General features: G+C 39.5%; 2 protein-coding genes across 2 annotated transcripts; one reads left to right on the forward strand and one right to left on the reverse strand.

Annotated features, from left to right (window-relative positions):
• Positions 1-995: 995 nt before the first annotated feature.
• On the reverse strand, positions 996-16147 carry LOC139469674 (DNA excision repair protein ERCC-1-like). The gene is made up of 13 exons (XM_071251913.1): positions 16066-16147; positions 9481-9598; positions 8678-8861; positions 8110-8260; positions 7261-7321; positions 6638-6741; positions 5808-5907; positions 4730-4806; positions 4094-4193; positions 3707-3778; positions 3365-3433; positions 2646-2718; positions 996-2267 (listed from the first exon to the last, which is right to left on the reverse strand). Exons 2-13 carry the CDS (start codon positions 9547-9549, stop codon positions 2221-2223), a joined length of 1107 nt encoding a protein of 368 aa, XP_071108014.1. The 5' UTR covers positions 9550-9598; positions 16066-16147; the 3' UTR covers positions 996-2220.
• LOC139469675 (L-rhamnonate dehydratase-like) lies at positions 13736-15208 on the forward strand. The gene has a single exon (XM_071251914.1). It carries the CDS (start codon positions 13791-13793, stop codon positions 15078-15080), a length of 1290 nt encoding a protein of 429 aa, XP_071108015.1. The 5' UTR covers positions 13736-13790; the 3' UTR covers positions 15081-15208.
• Positions 16148-16239: the final 92 nt, after the last annotated feature.

Raw genomic sequence — 16239 nt, forward strand, 5'->3', positions numbered from 1 at the left:
CAAACATGGTTGCTGAAGACCTATTCTAACCCGGATCTTCACAGGTTCTGAGCAGACTAAGATTCATGTGCTGAAACAAGGATTTTAAGGTGCAAGATCAGATTTACTCAGAGGGTGTTGTTGTGCTTGTTCATCTACACATTTTTTTTACCAACCACATTTAACATGTTTAATGCTATGAATGTTATAGTTTGAGGCTAGTTTCCAGGTCAGGTATTGTGATTGTACATATTTGCCATGAAAAATCTTAATGATGTGTGGAAACTTGATTCATGACATTGTGATGACTCTACTTATAGTTGATAACCCTGTTGGGATGACCTTTTATCATTATAAATAATAATATAATAGTTATAATAACTGTTCCATTTTTTCACATTAAATAATACTCATTGTATTTCGAAAAACTTCACATCTGACTTTGCTCCTTTAAGTCATGACTTTAATACATACAGACGAATACATTCCAGTTTTTAATTATTAAAATAGAATTTGAGTTTGGGGGGACAGTATTCTGCATTCATCAAGCCTCATACCTGGTAATCCAGATTAATCAGGTTCCACTACATGTACAGAGATGGGATATTCATATTACTGTGGGAATAAATATTTTGTTTACTGGGTTTCATCTAGTTTGGTTCTACTTTGATGTCTCAAGAGCGATGTCTCCAGATCCCTCTGATCATTATTGGGTATATCCTTGGTCACCAGTACACACCACTTGTCATACGAAGGTGATTATCTGGGGGCCTAGGATTTGACACAAAAAATGGGCTTCACACATTGTATCCATGTCGGGAATCGAACCTGGGTCTTTGGCGTGATGAGTGAATACTTTCACCACTAGGCTACCCAACTGCCCCTTTTCACTATGACAATCCACATCATATGCTTGATGATGAGCATATGTTCACACTGAAGCAATCCTTAATCATGGTAATCTATGAATGAAAAGAAACACATTGAATAAGAATTGATTTTATGTTGTGAAAATATATTGTTAGATATGACATGTTTACAGATGATAAATCAAGAATGAATTGTGAGCACTAAGATCTGTTTTTGTGAGACTGGATCTGGGGTAGCACACCCATACAAATACAGTCGTATCCACACCAATTATTCACACGCCACTGCTTGAGAACCACTTGTTTTGCACTAGTCAAACAACCAGCTCAAAGACTACACATCCTATCTGTGAGCTTCTGATCATCAACATACAGAGATATTAGATACGGACATTGTGAAGCCATAACAAAGATATTTTTATAACCAGCTAACCAGATGACTGCTGACCTCAAGTTTACACATTCATATTTGAAACTATGCAAAAAAATGTAAACGGAAAATAAAATACTTAGGCCATTTAAAAATTTGATCCCACTTGATAAATTGTTGAGGTTTTGCATCTATTTGAAAATTTGACAATTAGATGAAACGGATCTAATAAATATGCAAATATATTTGAATTGATTGATAAACCAAAACTGTTCCATTCAGTGTGGTTAATTTATACAGAGATTAAAAATATCAGCCAGTCAGGTGTCACCTCATTTACCATGCCTAACAAACATATCCTGCTCAATCATGCTAGGAATATATGAGTTTTTTGGTATGTGAAAAAGTCTTTCTGGAATGACAAAGACTACTGCTATTTGTTGCTTTGGAATACCTAGTTTCCATCATACGAGGTGAAAATGGAGCAGGTTTATAGACGACATCTATCCTGTATAGGTAGTCATCAGGCACCCATTCCAAGCGCTGCTCAATCCGGGATTAATGAGCTGTAAATTATTGTGCTCATTTTGGTACCTTAGGGTTTTCTACACACATACCCATTGGTAGTAACACCAGTGACCTGTGATGACAGGGAATTCCATTGTTCATTGTAAGGTCACATGTTACTTTAGGTCTTCAAGCCCTTGGGTATTGCTTGATGGCTTCCTTTAGCTGAGCTGCCTCCTGGGAGCCTTTGATGGTTTCCACTTGGATGGACTGTGCAGCGCCATGACTGTCTACTTCGCCGAACAGAGCTGAAGTTCTCAGAAACCATAGCAACTACAAATTGAATGTTGTATTTCAGCCAGAAGTGGTTTCCAGTGTTTAGCACCGTAGACCAACCATGTTCACCGTCAATGGTTGATTTAATCCCATGACCAAACTGAGGTACATCAGGGCAGAATAGAACACTGAACTATACACATATAAACACACCTTGTGTTATCTAGCTGACTTGGATGTGCTTGGTTCAGTATCTTCTGATAGATCTGAAAACGTACATACAGGCATTAATCTCATGTAGACAAGTCTGGTATCTGCCTACACAGCCTATCACTGATAATTGTTTAAACCGCTGTTACAATGAAAGATCATTGTTTGATCATGTAAAGTACATTCACATCCCCCAATAATATTCTGTAGACCACTCATGTCACAGAATTGGAGGCAGCATCTTCATTTCAGGCAACAAATCTAAACAGCATTATTATAGGTTGTAAATTTGTCATTAACATAATAACAATCTGCCCGACATATCTGGCTGTGCTGTAAGTCTGATAGAAACTTGTAAACTTGTTTTGGGCACCAGTATGTCCGTCATTCTCAATCTATTACTTATGTTCCTGTATCAAAATAATCGTTTCTACCTTTTGTGTTGTCAGGTCGTCGTTTCCTACTTTTCAGAAATGGCTGATGGAACACGTCATGGAGGCGCTGGGCCTGAAGTAGATATAAACACTCTCTAGACAAATGATGTAACAAATAATGAAGCCAGCAAATACTGATCTAAGAGACAAACATTGCTGTACTCACAGTATGCCCAGCTCCAGTTACTGCCCCATGACCCACTTTTACATCAAACAATAAGAAATCTTTATAAGCACCCCTACAAATACCAGATATTTACATGACAGTCCATACAGATTTATTTTATGAACAACTGCAGCACAGAAGGGGTATATATTTGCCTAATAACTATTATCAAAAAGGTTTCAGTATCATCGCCATTTGAACTTTGTTTATCACTGCTCGATCTCTGAAAACAAATTTAACTTGTTGCGTATAGTTTTAATAGGAGCTCCCTTTGTCAATTTTTCTATGTGACTGAGGTGCTTATTACGGCAAATACGGTATATGCACGTTTCTAAGAGATAAAAATTATGTCTTTCAGATTTACATGTGTTAGAGTACTGTTCATCAGGGATGGAAGTCAGTAAAAGCCTCACAGCTTCTCACAGTACATACATGACTTAGAGTAGTTGATGCTTGGACCAAAGATGTAAACAGAACAACTCGGGCAGGAGAGCTTCAAAGATTAATAAATGTTAAAAAGCTATCAGCTGACAGACATTTGTTTGCCTCATACCTTCTGAGGTCCAAACCCTGGACACAGCGACAGCTCCTCCCTTCCCGCCTTCATCACCTTCTCTAGGCTCTGTCATATAACAAGTAATGGAAGTTCAAGGTCATCACATAGCAAGTTCAAGGTCATCATATAGCAAGTTCAAGGTCATTAGTCAACAGTATTTAGAAACAACACAGCTATTAACTCTTCAATTGCACATTCAAAAAGTTGTTTGTTTACTCATCAGATCTTACATAATTTATGGGAAAGAATAACCTGATCTGTGTACAAGGAAGGCAGCCTGGATGAACTTGTGAAGCTATCACTGATGAATATATCGCATGACAAGGTTGAGCAACTCACCCCAAACGTGGTCATGAGGGTCATACAGTCTGTTTTGTTGACAGACTTCACAGTCGTCAGGCAATCTGTCATCTGTCAACAACAAAAATAATGGGAGGTGGAAATGATAACACCAATGAAAAACCTGTGCCATGTCTTTCAGTCCTTACATGGGCTTCATGGGTTTTGAACTATTTCCAGACACACACCCTGTGGGGTTTAGAGTAGATCCCTACCATCAATGCTGGTTGTAAGACGTGATATAAGGACTGGGTGGTCAGACTCGTGACTTGGCGAAAACGTGTCAGCCTACCCTGATGGCCTGGGTTGTCATATCCATGATATATCATAACATCAATCACTGGACTGTGGCCCAGAATTGATGATTTACAACAAACACACAGTTACCTTAGCCATGAAGTTGTTCTCTGTTCTCTCCATGATCGCTTCTGGTGGTTTGTTCTCATACACCTTGTACGTCTCCAGATACCTCCCTGCCTCCTCCGGGCTGGCCATCACAAACAGAGATGGAACCTTTTAGCCACTTATGAAAACATGTCTTAAAAACACTTTCAACCACTAGTGGAGATAACACATCTTTAAAAACCTTTCAGCAATTAGTGGAAACGCTCAACACTTTTTGCACACTTTCAGCCACATACCACTGAAAAAGGATCCAAAAAATGTTTAAATCATATCTATAGAAATTCAGCATAGGCCTTTCTGGGTGAACAAACAAGGAAATGCAATGCCAGATCATGCATCTGATCTAGAGACTGATCTAAGACTAGAGGACCCATGGAGATCTGGGCTACAATAGGTCTTCAGCAACCTATGCTTGCCGTAAGAGGCGACTAGCGGGATCGGGTGGTCAGGCTTGCTGACTTGGTTAATGTCATTGTATCCCAATTGGGTGGATAGATGCTCATGATATCAATTACTGGATTGTCTGGTTCAGACTTAATTATTAACAGACCGCCATCAAATGGCTGGATATTGCTGAGTGCAGTGTTAAACAACAAACAAATCTAAGACTACAGTCACCTGAAAGCTAGCATGAGAGTGCAGTCGGCCAGAATACACATCTTGGCCAGGTCCTTCAACAGGTGGTGAGGGTCTTTCTGCAATAAACAGGAAGTGAGGAACTATTTACCGAAGGAAATTCCTGCCATGGATCAGTTCATTGCTGTACGCCTCTCATTATGTCAACACATACACAGGATACAGTATAATAGGTGCTGGGAATTGGTTATAAAATCATGATCATCACCGAAATTATTCGGTTAGCGACATGTTGTTGTTTTTCAATGTAAAGTTCAGTACTACAACATTAGCAGGTCTAACCTGTGAATCGGGTTGAAGACTGCAATACCTACAAGTTTAGGGAGCAGTTCAGAAGTTCTATGTTCTTTAAAAATCTTTAGTCCTTAAAATTGGGGGTGAAGCAATCTCATTAAAATCAGATCTTAGATCTCGCTATCGCTAATTAAAGATCTGAGGACATCCCATTACGGGTCACGTCAGAACGACCTTTCATCCAACCAGTCAGAGCGTCGCTTACCAGATCATGAAAGTGACACACGGAATGTGTTTTCTAATCACGCAACCTCGAAATATTTAACAGAGGGTATTCCGAACGACAGTTACAGGTTTTATGATTATATCCATACAACATAAGCCATTCCAGAATGTTCTTTTTATCAGTTTTAAAAATTTTAATCGAGATCGTCAAAATATGTTTTGAAGCGTAGTTGCCAGTTTGAAACTAGTGTCGTAAAGCTCGAGAAAGCTGCCTTCTGATTGGCTAATATCAGTCATTTCACTGATCGGTCGAAGTTCGCGAAAGGTCGTTCTGATATGAACCCTAATGGGATGTCCTAAGATCTGATTTTAATGAGACTGGGGGTGAAGGGATAAAATTGTTTTCAATTTTCTTTTCAACAAAGCAATCTTTTTCAGGGAATCACTAGTTCAAGTCAAAGTCAGTTTTGTCAAACATAACGATTGAAAGTAGTTCTAGAATGAGGCTCGCCAATACACCAGTCAGCCAGTTTCCATCACATTTCTACATGGATATGTTCAACTCACAGAGATTACAATTGCCTAACTATGATCAACTCACAATATCAACTTGGACAAGCAGCACCCTCAGATCAAAACTCTTGCCCAGAAGCTGAAGCCGTTTGTGGACATATTCTGGGTTTAGCTGATGATATCGAAGACTGAAAGAAAACAAACTGTGTTGATAAACATGTCACAAACACCTGGTAATGTGATTTCATTTCTTTGTTTGTTGTTTGTAAGTAAAATACAACAGTAGACTGCAAATAATGGAGCCTGCACCAGACAATCTAGTGATTCATTAATATGAGCGATGCCCCTTGCCGTCGGGTAATATGACATGCGATAAACTAATAATAAACATAATAGTTTTGGGGTCAAGGATCAGCTTTATCATTTAAAGTGACGTCATCAGGATTACCAATTTCAAGATCAACGAATCATGGGTACTACTAGGATCCCTTTGATTAAGTATTGACACTACAGTTGTAGATGCTAAGTGTCTTGACTGACAAGGCCCAGGCTAACAAGGTGACACTAAACTATCCACCACGTCCTTCATCTACATCTGAAAATCTCAAAGCCCTCCCTGAATTTATTACAGTGATCCCTAGCTACAACGCTACCCTTGGGGTCCAAATAACTGATGAGAGTTATAAGACCGACGTGGAGTCGTAGGGGGTACATGACCAACAAAACAGTATACATGCTCTGCCTACCTAACACCATCTAGGTTTCACGTTGCAGCATTTGAAAAAGATTAGAATAGTAGTTGTTTATGATTCATAGCGTAAACAAAACATTGATCGAGTTTTATGCGCTTTGTACAGCAAATTCTGGTGAACGAACTAGTGTAACTAAATGTCTGAGATATCTGCTGTAAAGACACACCTGAGGAACAGCGCACATGTTGATTGCCCCATAACGTAATCTGGTACAATGTTCCCGTATTCCCAGGGTATGTTTCTCACATGCTTCAATATGGGGTTTCCTCTCTGAAATAATATTGAAACATTCATAGATTTACATTCATATTATTAGAGTGAGTGAGTGGGTTGGTGAGTGAGTGAGTGATTGAGTCTTTACACCAGTCACAAATATTATACCCATATGTCTGTCATCTCATGGCATCCTGTAACCAGCCAGGTCTGAAATTAGCATGAGGAATGATGACACTGAATCAGCCAGGGTACAAACTATAACTACCCGATTATCATTTCAGACCTTGCTTTCAATATCACAATAGAATGGAGAGTTAATACACTGGACAATCGAGGATAGCAATGTTCTAGCTAAGGCATAAGCAATGATCCATGATGATGCTGTGACATCAGCCAGGTAACACTGAACCATCCAACCTCCCTTTCGAGTCGCTTACAACCATGATGAGGCGGCGTCACATAAACAAAGATTCTTACATGAATTTGGAAATGACTCAATTCTGACTGGTAAATCAGAGGTATCAAATCACAATAACTACCTGAACACCGTTGGTTTATCTCCAAAATACTTACCTGTCTCTGGTTAACAATCAGGGAGTTTGTTTTTCCTATTTTAGCAAGTGTTGGTAGAGATCTGTAAACAGAACATAACAATGATAGCAACTGAATGACCAACCACACTGACCGTACCTTGCTGTTTCAGTACAACGTAATGCTGACATCAGCTTCTAAGTGTAGCTATAAGCGATTTGGCCTAAAGCATTATAATCAGCAATCCCATACCGCAACTTGTGTATAACTTACAAAGTCGTTTTTAAATTTGGTCGATTTGTTGTTCGCATTCAAAATAGTTAACTAAATATTTACCAGTATAGTCTACGTAGCTTTGAGTCTACTACACCCAACTTGTATTTTGCAATTATTTTCAGAAGATATTAGTTTTAGTATAGGGATTAGTACAAGCTGATCTTACTTTACTAGACAGGGGGTTCGGACTAGTGGACAAAGTCACAGACTGCCAATGTGCCTGTTGCATTATAGCAGGATAGAAAGAGAGTAATTGCTTTACATGTTGCAAAGAAACAGGATGTTTTTTTTCCATCTCATCTATCATTGTGATCAATATACTTTCGTGATAAGTTAAAAAAATGTAAAACTTAAAACTCCAAATTTGTATTGTTTTCTTTCTTTGTTTGACAACACTATCTTTTTTGTACCCGGTACAAATCTTTAGACATCAAGGAATCATAAAAAAGAACATTAGGAAGTCCATTGTTTGGGGATTAGACGTTAAGTTTTCTGGAAGTATGGTATTTCAAATGATATTGGCTATGGTATTTACTTCTCCAATAGTCATGGATTATCACTGCAGCTGCAACACAAATATTAACATGGTCAGTACCTAATGTGAAAGATACCTACTCTACAGGTTGTTCTTCCGCTAATTTCTCTGCTTCCTTTTGTAAACATGTGGATTTTGCTGCAACATCCAGCTTACTAGCTGTCACTTTTGTCAAATTGTTAGCTGTTTCTGATTTGCTAACACCTTCTTTTGCAGAATTTATATTTTTATCTGAAACAAAATTGTTAAGTAAAGTAAAGCAGTCAATAAATCATTATGGCTGATACATGATGGTATTTAATCAGTTATGGTACTGATCAGTTACCTGTATCAGTTTTGTTTCAAAAAGAGGTCAATTAGCAAGATTAGCTTTAGAGTACACAATTCAATATGAATAAATTATATATGATGATAAACATGATAAAGAAGGAAATGGATTGGGATTTCAGGTATAGCTGGCTTTGAATTTGATATGCATGGGAAGAGATTTTTTCTACATTGTGAATAGAATAACACAGAGGATGATTAACTGCTGTGTTTATTCTCTTAATCTGCAGAAGGATATCATGTAAATACATAACATAAGATGTAGATGGATTGATCTCCTAGTGCAGGAAAACATGTGGACTTTTCAGAGTTTTATTGTACCATTACTGGATGCAGCCTTTGTGTCTGTTGAGACTGAGCTTGATGGGTGTGTGTTGGAGTTGCTACTGTTGGTTGGCAGTCTTTTCTGTGGTAAGCTGGAAGCTACTGATGGTAGCACTTGCTTGGGCAATACACCATCACTCTTAGACTCATTGACAGTCTTAAAGAGAGGCTTGACTCCTTTCTGTAAAGAATACATAGTGACACAGATCATTAGTGCAACTGCGGACTCAACAAACAATGTACACTGAACTTCTACATTGTCTTGTTTACTTCTCAGATTAGCAACTGCACTCATTTGCTTGGGTCATACTATATTGCAATACGACTGTCCTGAGTGCATATTTAACACCCTGGCGCATTATTATGTCATATTTAATGTTTTTGATAGGATTATTCTTGTTTATCTCCAATTACAATTGCTTTCAGTTTAGTGACAGCAGTGCACAGACACCACAAAATAGACAAACGTAAACTACCCTATAGCCATTTAACTAATTTTGCAATACTGTGTAGAAATTAATTTATGTAATGCACTATTATCAACGAACCACAGATTTCAATCAGTTTTGTGTCAACCAGAAAAAGAGGAATTAGTGTGTTACGTAATAGGGGAATGGTAGCGGCTATAAAATTTTCTTGCCCCGTGATGGGATTCGAACCACGGTCGGACGCCTTGTCCACATACTCCGTCAGTAGGCCGACAAGGTGAGGATGTCATCTGTGGGATGACTCCTCGCCCGACCCTGCTACATCAGCAAAATGATACAGATGAACCTGTACTGCTGACTGTTGACACTCACTTTCAAACCTGATTCGGCTTTGTCTTTCTCATCTAGTGTTGGAATTCTAAACCTTCCTTTTCCAGCCATGTTTTGACATTCATGCGCTACAAGTAGATACACCTCAGGTTGTTGATTTCTGTTGAAAATACACGACTATGGTCAATTTTCTTGCAACAAATAGAAGTATCAAAGGGGGATAAGTCGCACAGTTAATAGCCTTTGGGATACCACAAAACAAAATTCAGATCATGTTGTCACTGATTGATCGATTGGTTTTAAAACTAATTAACGGGAACACGGTGAAGAAATTACATCTGGTATAATAAAATTGAAAAATCTTAAATGTTAAAAAAATTAAAGCAAAACAAAAAACAACAACACGGTTCATTTGTCGAATCTTTCACCAAACAATCATAAATGTTACGAATGTTAGATATTTAACGAGCGCTTCCATCGAAGGTGATTTCTCTCTTTGTACCACACTTGTACAAAGTCAAAAATTATATGAAATATTCAACCATTTTGAGCAATTTATCCACATATACAATGAACTCGGATCCACCTAAAGTAGATCAACTCAGAAATAATAGATGTTGGATAATCGTAAGCATATAAAGAAATACGAGGTATTGGTTTTTGAGTTGTTACGAAAGTTGGGTAATACATAACACTTAATCCTTGTTTATACAAAACATTGTAATTTAACGGGACAAAGGTTCTTTTTCTATTTAAAACAAAATAAAACAACAAAAACAACAAAAACAACAACAGTATGGTGACCAAAATGTCCCAAATGTTGAACTAATAATACTTTCCCATAGAGCCTATTTCCCAGCATCCTTCATTGTATAATACTCTGGGTATTCCATGACGTTCTCTCCGAACAACACGTTTCTATTATCTAATTTGTCCTATTTCATCCCAATACCGATACAGTCTTAATATACGCCAACGTGATTTTGCTTATATGATGAAACAGGTAATATGAAAATGTATTAGATGTAAGCACTGTCTACCAGGGTACACGTACAATATTACGTAAAAATCAGTCTCGACAGACAGTCTCGGCGTAAAAGGCAAGACAGCGGTGAAAATTATATGAAGGGATAACTTAAAATCAGTAATAACACCAGGGCCCAATTGCACAAAACGATCTTAGCGCTAAGATGACCCTGACTCCCATACATTAACATAGGCTTGCGATAGTCGTAGCGCCAAGATCGCTTCGTGCAAGTGGGCCCAGGTGTTTGTTTGTTTTTGTTGTTATTGTTTAACGTCGCACATATGGTACAATGTGTGAAGCCTATTTCTTATATCCGCCGCCGTAATATTGTTGGAATATTGCTAAAAGCGAGTAAAAACGCACTCACTCACTCGCTCGATCGATCAATCAATCAATCAATCAATCAATCAATCAATCAATCAATCAATCAATCAATCAATCAATCAATCAATCAATCAATCAATCAATCAATCAATCAATCAATCAATCAATCAATCAATCGGTAACTAAAGGGAGATCACCATACCAGGGACCATGGGGACTTACAGTGCCTTTGCTTCCTGCATGGACCCCGGCAGGATTTATATCATCCCTTCAGTCACTGGTGATTGTATACCAGTTAAGCCTGAAGTTAAAATGACGAAAATACTACTCTTTAAAATTCTGGCATGCATACAAATACTTCGAATGATTAGGGACTTACATACCCTCTTAGGGGGACAATAATTTTACGCTACTTCAACCCCCCTCAAGGGTACAGCCATTAACAATCTCAGTTAGAAATAAGCACTACCAATTTATAAAAGAATATCCTAAATACATCAAAATTTATGAAACAGTTCTATTTCTTTTAAAAAGCATAATATTAAACGATAATTAACGTCATTAAAAAGGTCCTTGACCGTTTTAACACTGAAATATTTATCCCTTGTGATGGAAAAATCAATACAGTCAAGCAGGACATGCTTGACCGTGATTCTTTCATCACAAGGGATCTATCTCAAGTGGAGTAGCATATATACCCTTATATATATATATATATATATATATATATGGTTCCTCAGCGGTATCCATGTACAGGACGTTACCATGAGCACTTAAGCAGGTATACTGAAATAATGGATATTCTCATATAGCAGATGCAGCGTCAGTCTGAACCCGGTTTCAGTACAGATGCCAAAGATGATTGGTTAGATTCAACTGGGTCATATCAGCCCTAGTATCAGAAAGGAAATATGCCTGTGTTTGATCGCCAGATGAACGTTGACCTCAAACATTTGCACCCACCCAGCCATGTGGATTTCAAGTCATGCACAGATATGTAATCTCTGCTTCTTGTTGCATTCATTGCCTGTTCCTCATCCCATGCTACCTGTGTGTACATAGTGGAATGACTTTAACACCTTAACATTTATAGTTTGTTTCTGAATACGTCAAGTTATGTTTACTGTTGAAGCATTGGGCTGTTGTTTTCTGTCGTGAGGTGGTGTATGATGTTGAGGCCATTCAGTAGTACAGTGGATACTGCCATCTCTTATCATTCTGCAGTCCTAAGTTTGCTTCTTTGAATAGGTGCAGTCTGAGATGTCACTTAATAGTGACAATAGTTTCACTTAGCTACAGTATCTTCCCAGATGTGAAGAGCCCTACACTGTTTGAGGTATCATTGATCTTCAGCATTTTTCTGCTGTGGTCAAAATATTATTGTTTGTTTGTTGTTTAACGCCGCACTCAGCAATATTCCAGCTATATGACGGCGGTCTGTAAAAAATCGAGTCTTGACCAGACAATCTAGTGATTGATATCATTTGCATCGATCCACGTTATTGGCGGATACAGAGGGGGTGGGGGTGGGGGGTGGGGGGTGGGGGTATTTCTGTATAAATTACCACCAAAGACAATAAATAGATCTTAATTGTGCACCCCCGCCCCCCCTTTTCAAAAAAGCTGTATCCGCCCATGATTGGTATACGATGACATGCACCATCCAAGTCAGCGCGCCTGACCACCTGATCCCGTTAGTCGCCTCTTACGACAAGCATAGTAGTCTTTTACGGAAAGCATGGGTTGTTGAAGACCTATCATAACTCGGATCATTACGGATCTAAACAAGGTGTTAAAGCATGTAATGGAGTAATTTAGAAGACATTTTTTACAGGATAACTTAAATTATTAATCATTATTTCACATTTCATAAATAGATTTGTTTTCTCCCGCCACGTTATTGCTGGAATATTGCTAAAAGCGGCGTAAACCATACTCACTCACTCATATACAGAAGAGCACGGAGGCGTCTGTAATTCGGATGAAACGTGTATACTTATCATTATGTGTCGAGAGTTAAATGCAGTGGTGAGCCAGGGCCCACTTGCACAAAGCGTTTTGTGCAAGTCGGCCCATGTGTGGTTAAGTTTAGTATACGTGTGGATTCTTATCTTGAGTGCCAAGATGGCAGGAATGAGTACATAGATATCTACACAACAGATCATGCACCATCACGATCTCGCACTGAAATACAATCTGGCAGCATTTATCTTCAAGGTCAAGTAACAGGACAAGTAAAGCAGGTCAAGGTAATGTCGGCACCTTTCGTTTCTAATGTCACAACTTACCGTAAATATTATTCGTTTAGAGGCCACGGATTAAAAAGCATACCTGCCGGATCTATTCCCTGTAAATACAGCTCTGTGCTGTCACTAAATGTGTAGCTATTACACAGTTATTGACCTTCTATCCCCGTTGTTTACCTGGCTGAAACTAATAGATGCCGACAGGCATTAAATCCAGCCAACGGTAGAAGTCAGGGAATTAATGGTAAGGTGAGGTGGAATGGAGTTTAACGTCGCGTTCAAGATTATTGCACTTACACAGTGAAGTACATGCACGTATATGTGTGTGTGTGGCTGCTTGTCTTAGTCCGGATTAATGCCGATTCTTTAGTGCTAGCACCGCTGAGATCCATGAGATACCATGTCTCAATTTAACATGAATACCCCAGACACAGTATTCTGACTCCGAGCCGACCGGTCCTTACTTTAGCCCTAAATGCCAAGCGCCAGACAGGATAGCAACAAGTACCATTTTTTTACGTCTTTTATAGTATGACGCAGCCGGGTATCGGGCCGACCTACCGCTCCCCGGGCAGACGCTCTATCCACTAGACCACAGATGTAGTTCGACTAGTAAAGAATGATGTTATTGGATGATGAACTTATAATCGAGGAAATACGGTACTGATAATCTTATCTCGTCTTGTTCATCTAGATGTGTTGTAGTTCAGAGTGAAGTTCTGTTATTTGTGGGCTAGCTTCCACTTTGAAGAACGATGTCTGGAAAAGCGCGAGAGTTCCCCCGCGTCAAGGCAGTGAGGGCCTATACAATGGCAGCTAGCATGAAGGATCAGGGATCCGACTGCCATGACGTTGTAGACGATCACTGGATTAACGGAGGACTGGCACCAATCGCCAACCCTATGTCAGGCTATCTTCAATACAGAGCTTTCAGGAAATCCTGGGGAATCAACGCACTTGGAACTTTGGTAGTTGAAGTTGAAGCAGACGATGGAACTACGGGCGTTGGCGTCACCATCGGCGGAGAACCCGGATGTTACATCGTCGAGCGGCATCTAAGTAGATTTGTTGAAGGTCAAGATCCTCGTGATGTGGAACTTATGTGGGATCAGATGTTCCGAGCTACACTGAACTATGGGCGGAAGGGGTTGCCTATACAAGCTATAAGTGCCGTGGATTTAGCTCTGTGGGATCTTCTGGGCCGTTTGCGGAATGAGCCAGTGTATGCGTTGCTTGGCGGGAAAACTAAAGATCGCCTGCCAGTCTATTCAACAACGGGTCGCCCTGATCTCGCCAAGGAATTTGGGTTTGTCGGAGCGAAGATTCCATGTCCATACGGTCCTGATGAGGGAGATGAAGGATTGAGGAAAAACGTCGAGTTCTTCAAAGGATGGAGAGAGAAAGTTGGACCCGATTTCCCATTGTCTCTGGACTGTTATATGGCTCTGACAGTCCCTTATGCTATTCGTCTAGCAAAGGAATTAGAGCCACTTGGTCTGAAATGGATTGAAGAATTTCTGCCTCCAGACGATTATGAAGGCTACGGCGAGGTGAGGAAGGCACTGAGAGGTTCGAAAGTTCTTCTAACGACAGGAGAACACGAATATACAAGGTATGGATTCAGACAACTTCTTAGTTCAAGATGTGTCGATGTTATTCAACCAGACATCACATGGCTTGGAGGGATTACAGAAGCCAGGAGGGTGGTTGCCATGGCGTCAGCGCATGACGTCTTGGTCATTCCCCATGGTTCAAGCGTCTACTCGTATCATCTTCAGTATGCCTTCAGGAACTGTCCACTAGCGGAATTCATCAATCTGAGTCCGAAAGCCGACAAGATTACGCCCTATTTTGGAGGGATATTTCCTGACGAACCTCTACCTAAAGATGGCTTCATTGACCTTCCACCAAGAGCTGGATTTGGTGTGACATTGTGTAAGGACAATCTGACCAGACCGTACCAAAGGTCAGAGAAAGAGTCTTCCCAACAGGCAAACCAGAACATAGAGAGAAAAGTACCAGAGAAGGCCTCTTTTCCATTTTAAGATTGACAGTTGGATTGCTCGGTTAATTGCTTGTGTGTCAGCATCTATGCTCAATACTTTGTAAAATAACAGATGTTGAGACTACCATTCGATTATGATGTAAAATGAAAGCATACTGCAGCTTCTAAAATGCCACTTAAAGACATTGAAAAATAAATGTCAAGAAATTGTAGTCTTTGTTTTGTTGCACATCTATTAGTGAAGACAACAGCAATTCCTTCAGGCATAAAGCATCAATACCATAGTTGGGTGTTCAGTAAACAGGAGTTTGAACATATGTGATCGTTGTTTATAAGAACCTGTTGTTTATTTGACCCTGTTACAAACTAGGGTCCTAATTACTGTTCAACAGACCTGTGGTGATAAGGGGCAAGAGTATAGGAGCTTGCAAGAGACGACAAAATGGATCATGTTGTTGGGCTTGGCAACATCATATCATATATAGGACATCTGTTATATGCAGGAGATACAGAGTATCCTGACACGTGGAATATTGTTTGTTTGTTTATTGTTTAACGCTACTATCAGCAATATTCCAGCAATAAGAGGACGATCTGTAAATAATTGAGGCTTGACCGGACAATGAAGTGAGTGATATCATGAGCATCGATCTATACAATTAGGATATGATGACATGCATCAACCAAGTCAAGGAGGCTGACCACACGATCCTGTTAGTCGCCTCTTACGGTAAATATGGGTTGCTGAAGACCTGTTCTACCCCGAATCTTCATGAGTTGACAGATGGCATAAGTACTACAGTTTAACGATTATGAGTGGATGAAACCGACCACTGTCTTCTCATTTGCATGTTCCACAAAGGTTACAGTCTCTAAAAGGGGGACTAGGCAGCTTATTGGCAGTCCCAGGCAATTTGATTCAAATACTTCAGTCTCATTACAATCATATCTTATTACACACTCCCACTACACAAAGATGTGAGAACATCCCATCACAGGTCAAGCCAGATCAAGATTGCAAATACCTGACACACCACTTTGCTCGTCTGCTGGGTCTATTTTTCGGATGTTGATTGATGTAGTTGTTGATGATTACCCTGATGACACACAGACGGCCACAGGTGGATGTAATTACGTCTAGGTCAAGGAAGAAACTGCATCAAACCTTGGACATTATCTCCCACTGAAAGGCAATGCTC

The sequence above is a fragment of the Haliotis cracherodii genome, unplaced genomic scaffold, assembly GCF_022045235.1.
Source record: "Haliotis cracherodii isolate W230 unplaced genomic scaffold, xgHalCrac1.p SCAF_2, whole genome shotgun sequence".
Taxonomy (NCBI): domain Eukaryota; kingdom Metazoa; phylum Mollusca; class Gastropoda; order Lepetellida; family Haliotidae; genus Haliotis; species Haliotis cracherodii.

What these genes read in the sequence shown, in the direction of transcription:
- LOC139469674 (XM_071251913.1), bottom strand. Translation starts at nt 9,549, where the DNA reads ATGGCTGGAAAAGGAAGGTTTAGAATTCCAACACTAGATGAGAAAGAC. An exon ending in AAAGGCTGCATCCAGTAATG is followed by an intron (nt 8,261 to 8,677) that starts GTACAATAAAAC and finishes ATTTTGTTTCAG; the next exon opens with ATAAAAATATAAATTCTGCA. An exon ending in CAGGGTTTGGACCTCAGAAG is followed by an intron (nt 2,719 to 3,364) that starts GTATGAGGCAAA and finishes TATCTACTTCAG; the next exon opens with GCCCAGCGCCTCCATGACGT.
- LOC139469675 (XM_071251914.1), top strand. Translation starts at nt 13,791, where the DNA reads ATGTCTGGAAAAGCGCGAGAGTTCCCCCGCGTCAAGGCAGTGAGGGCC.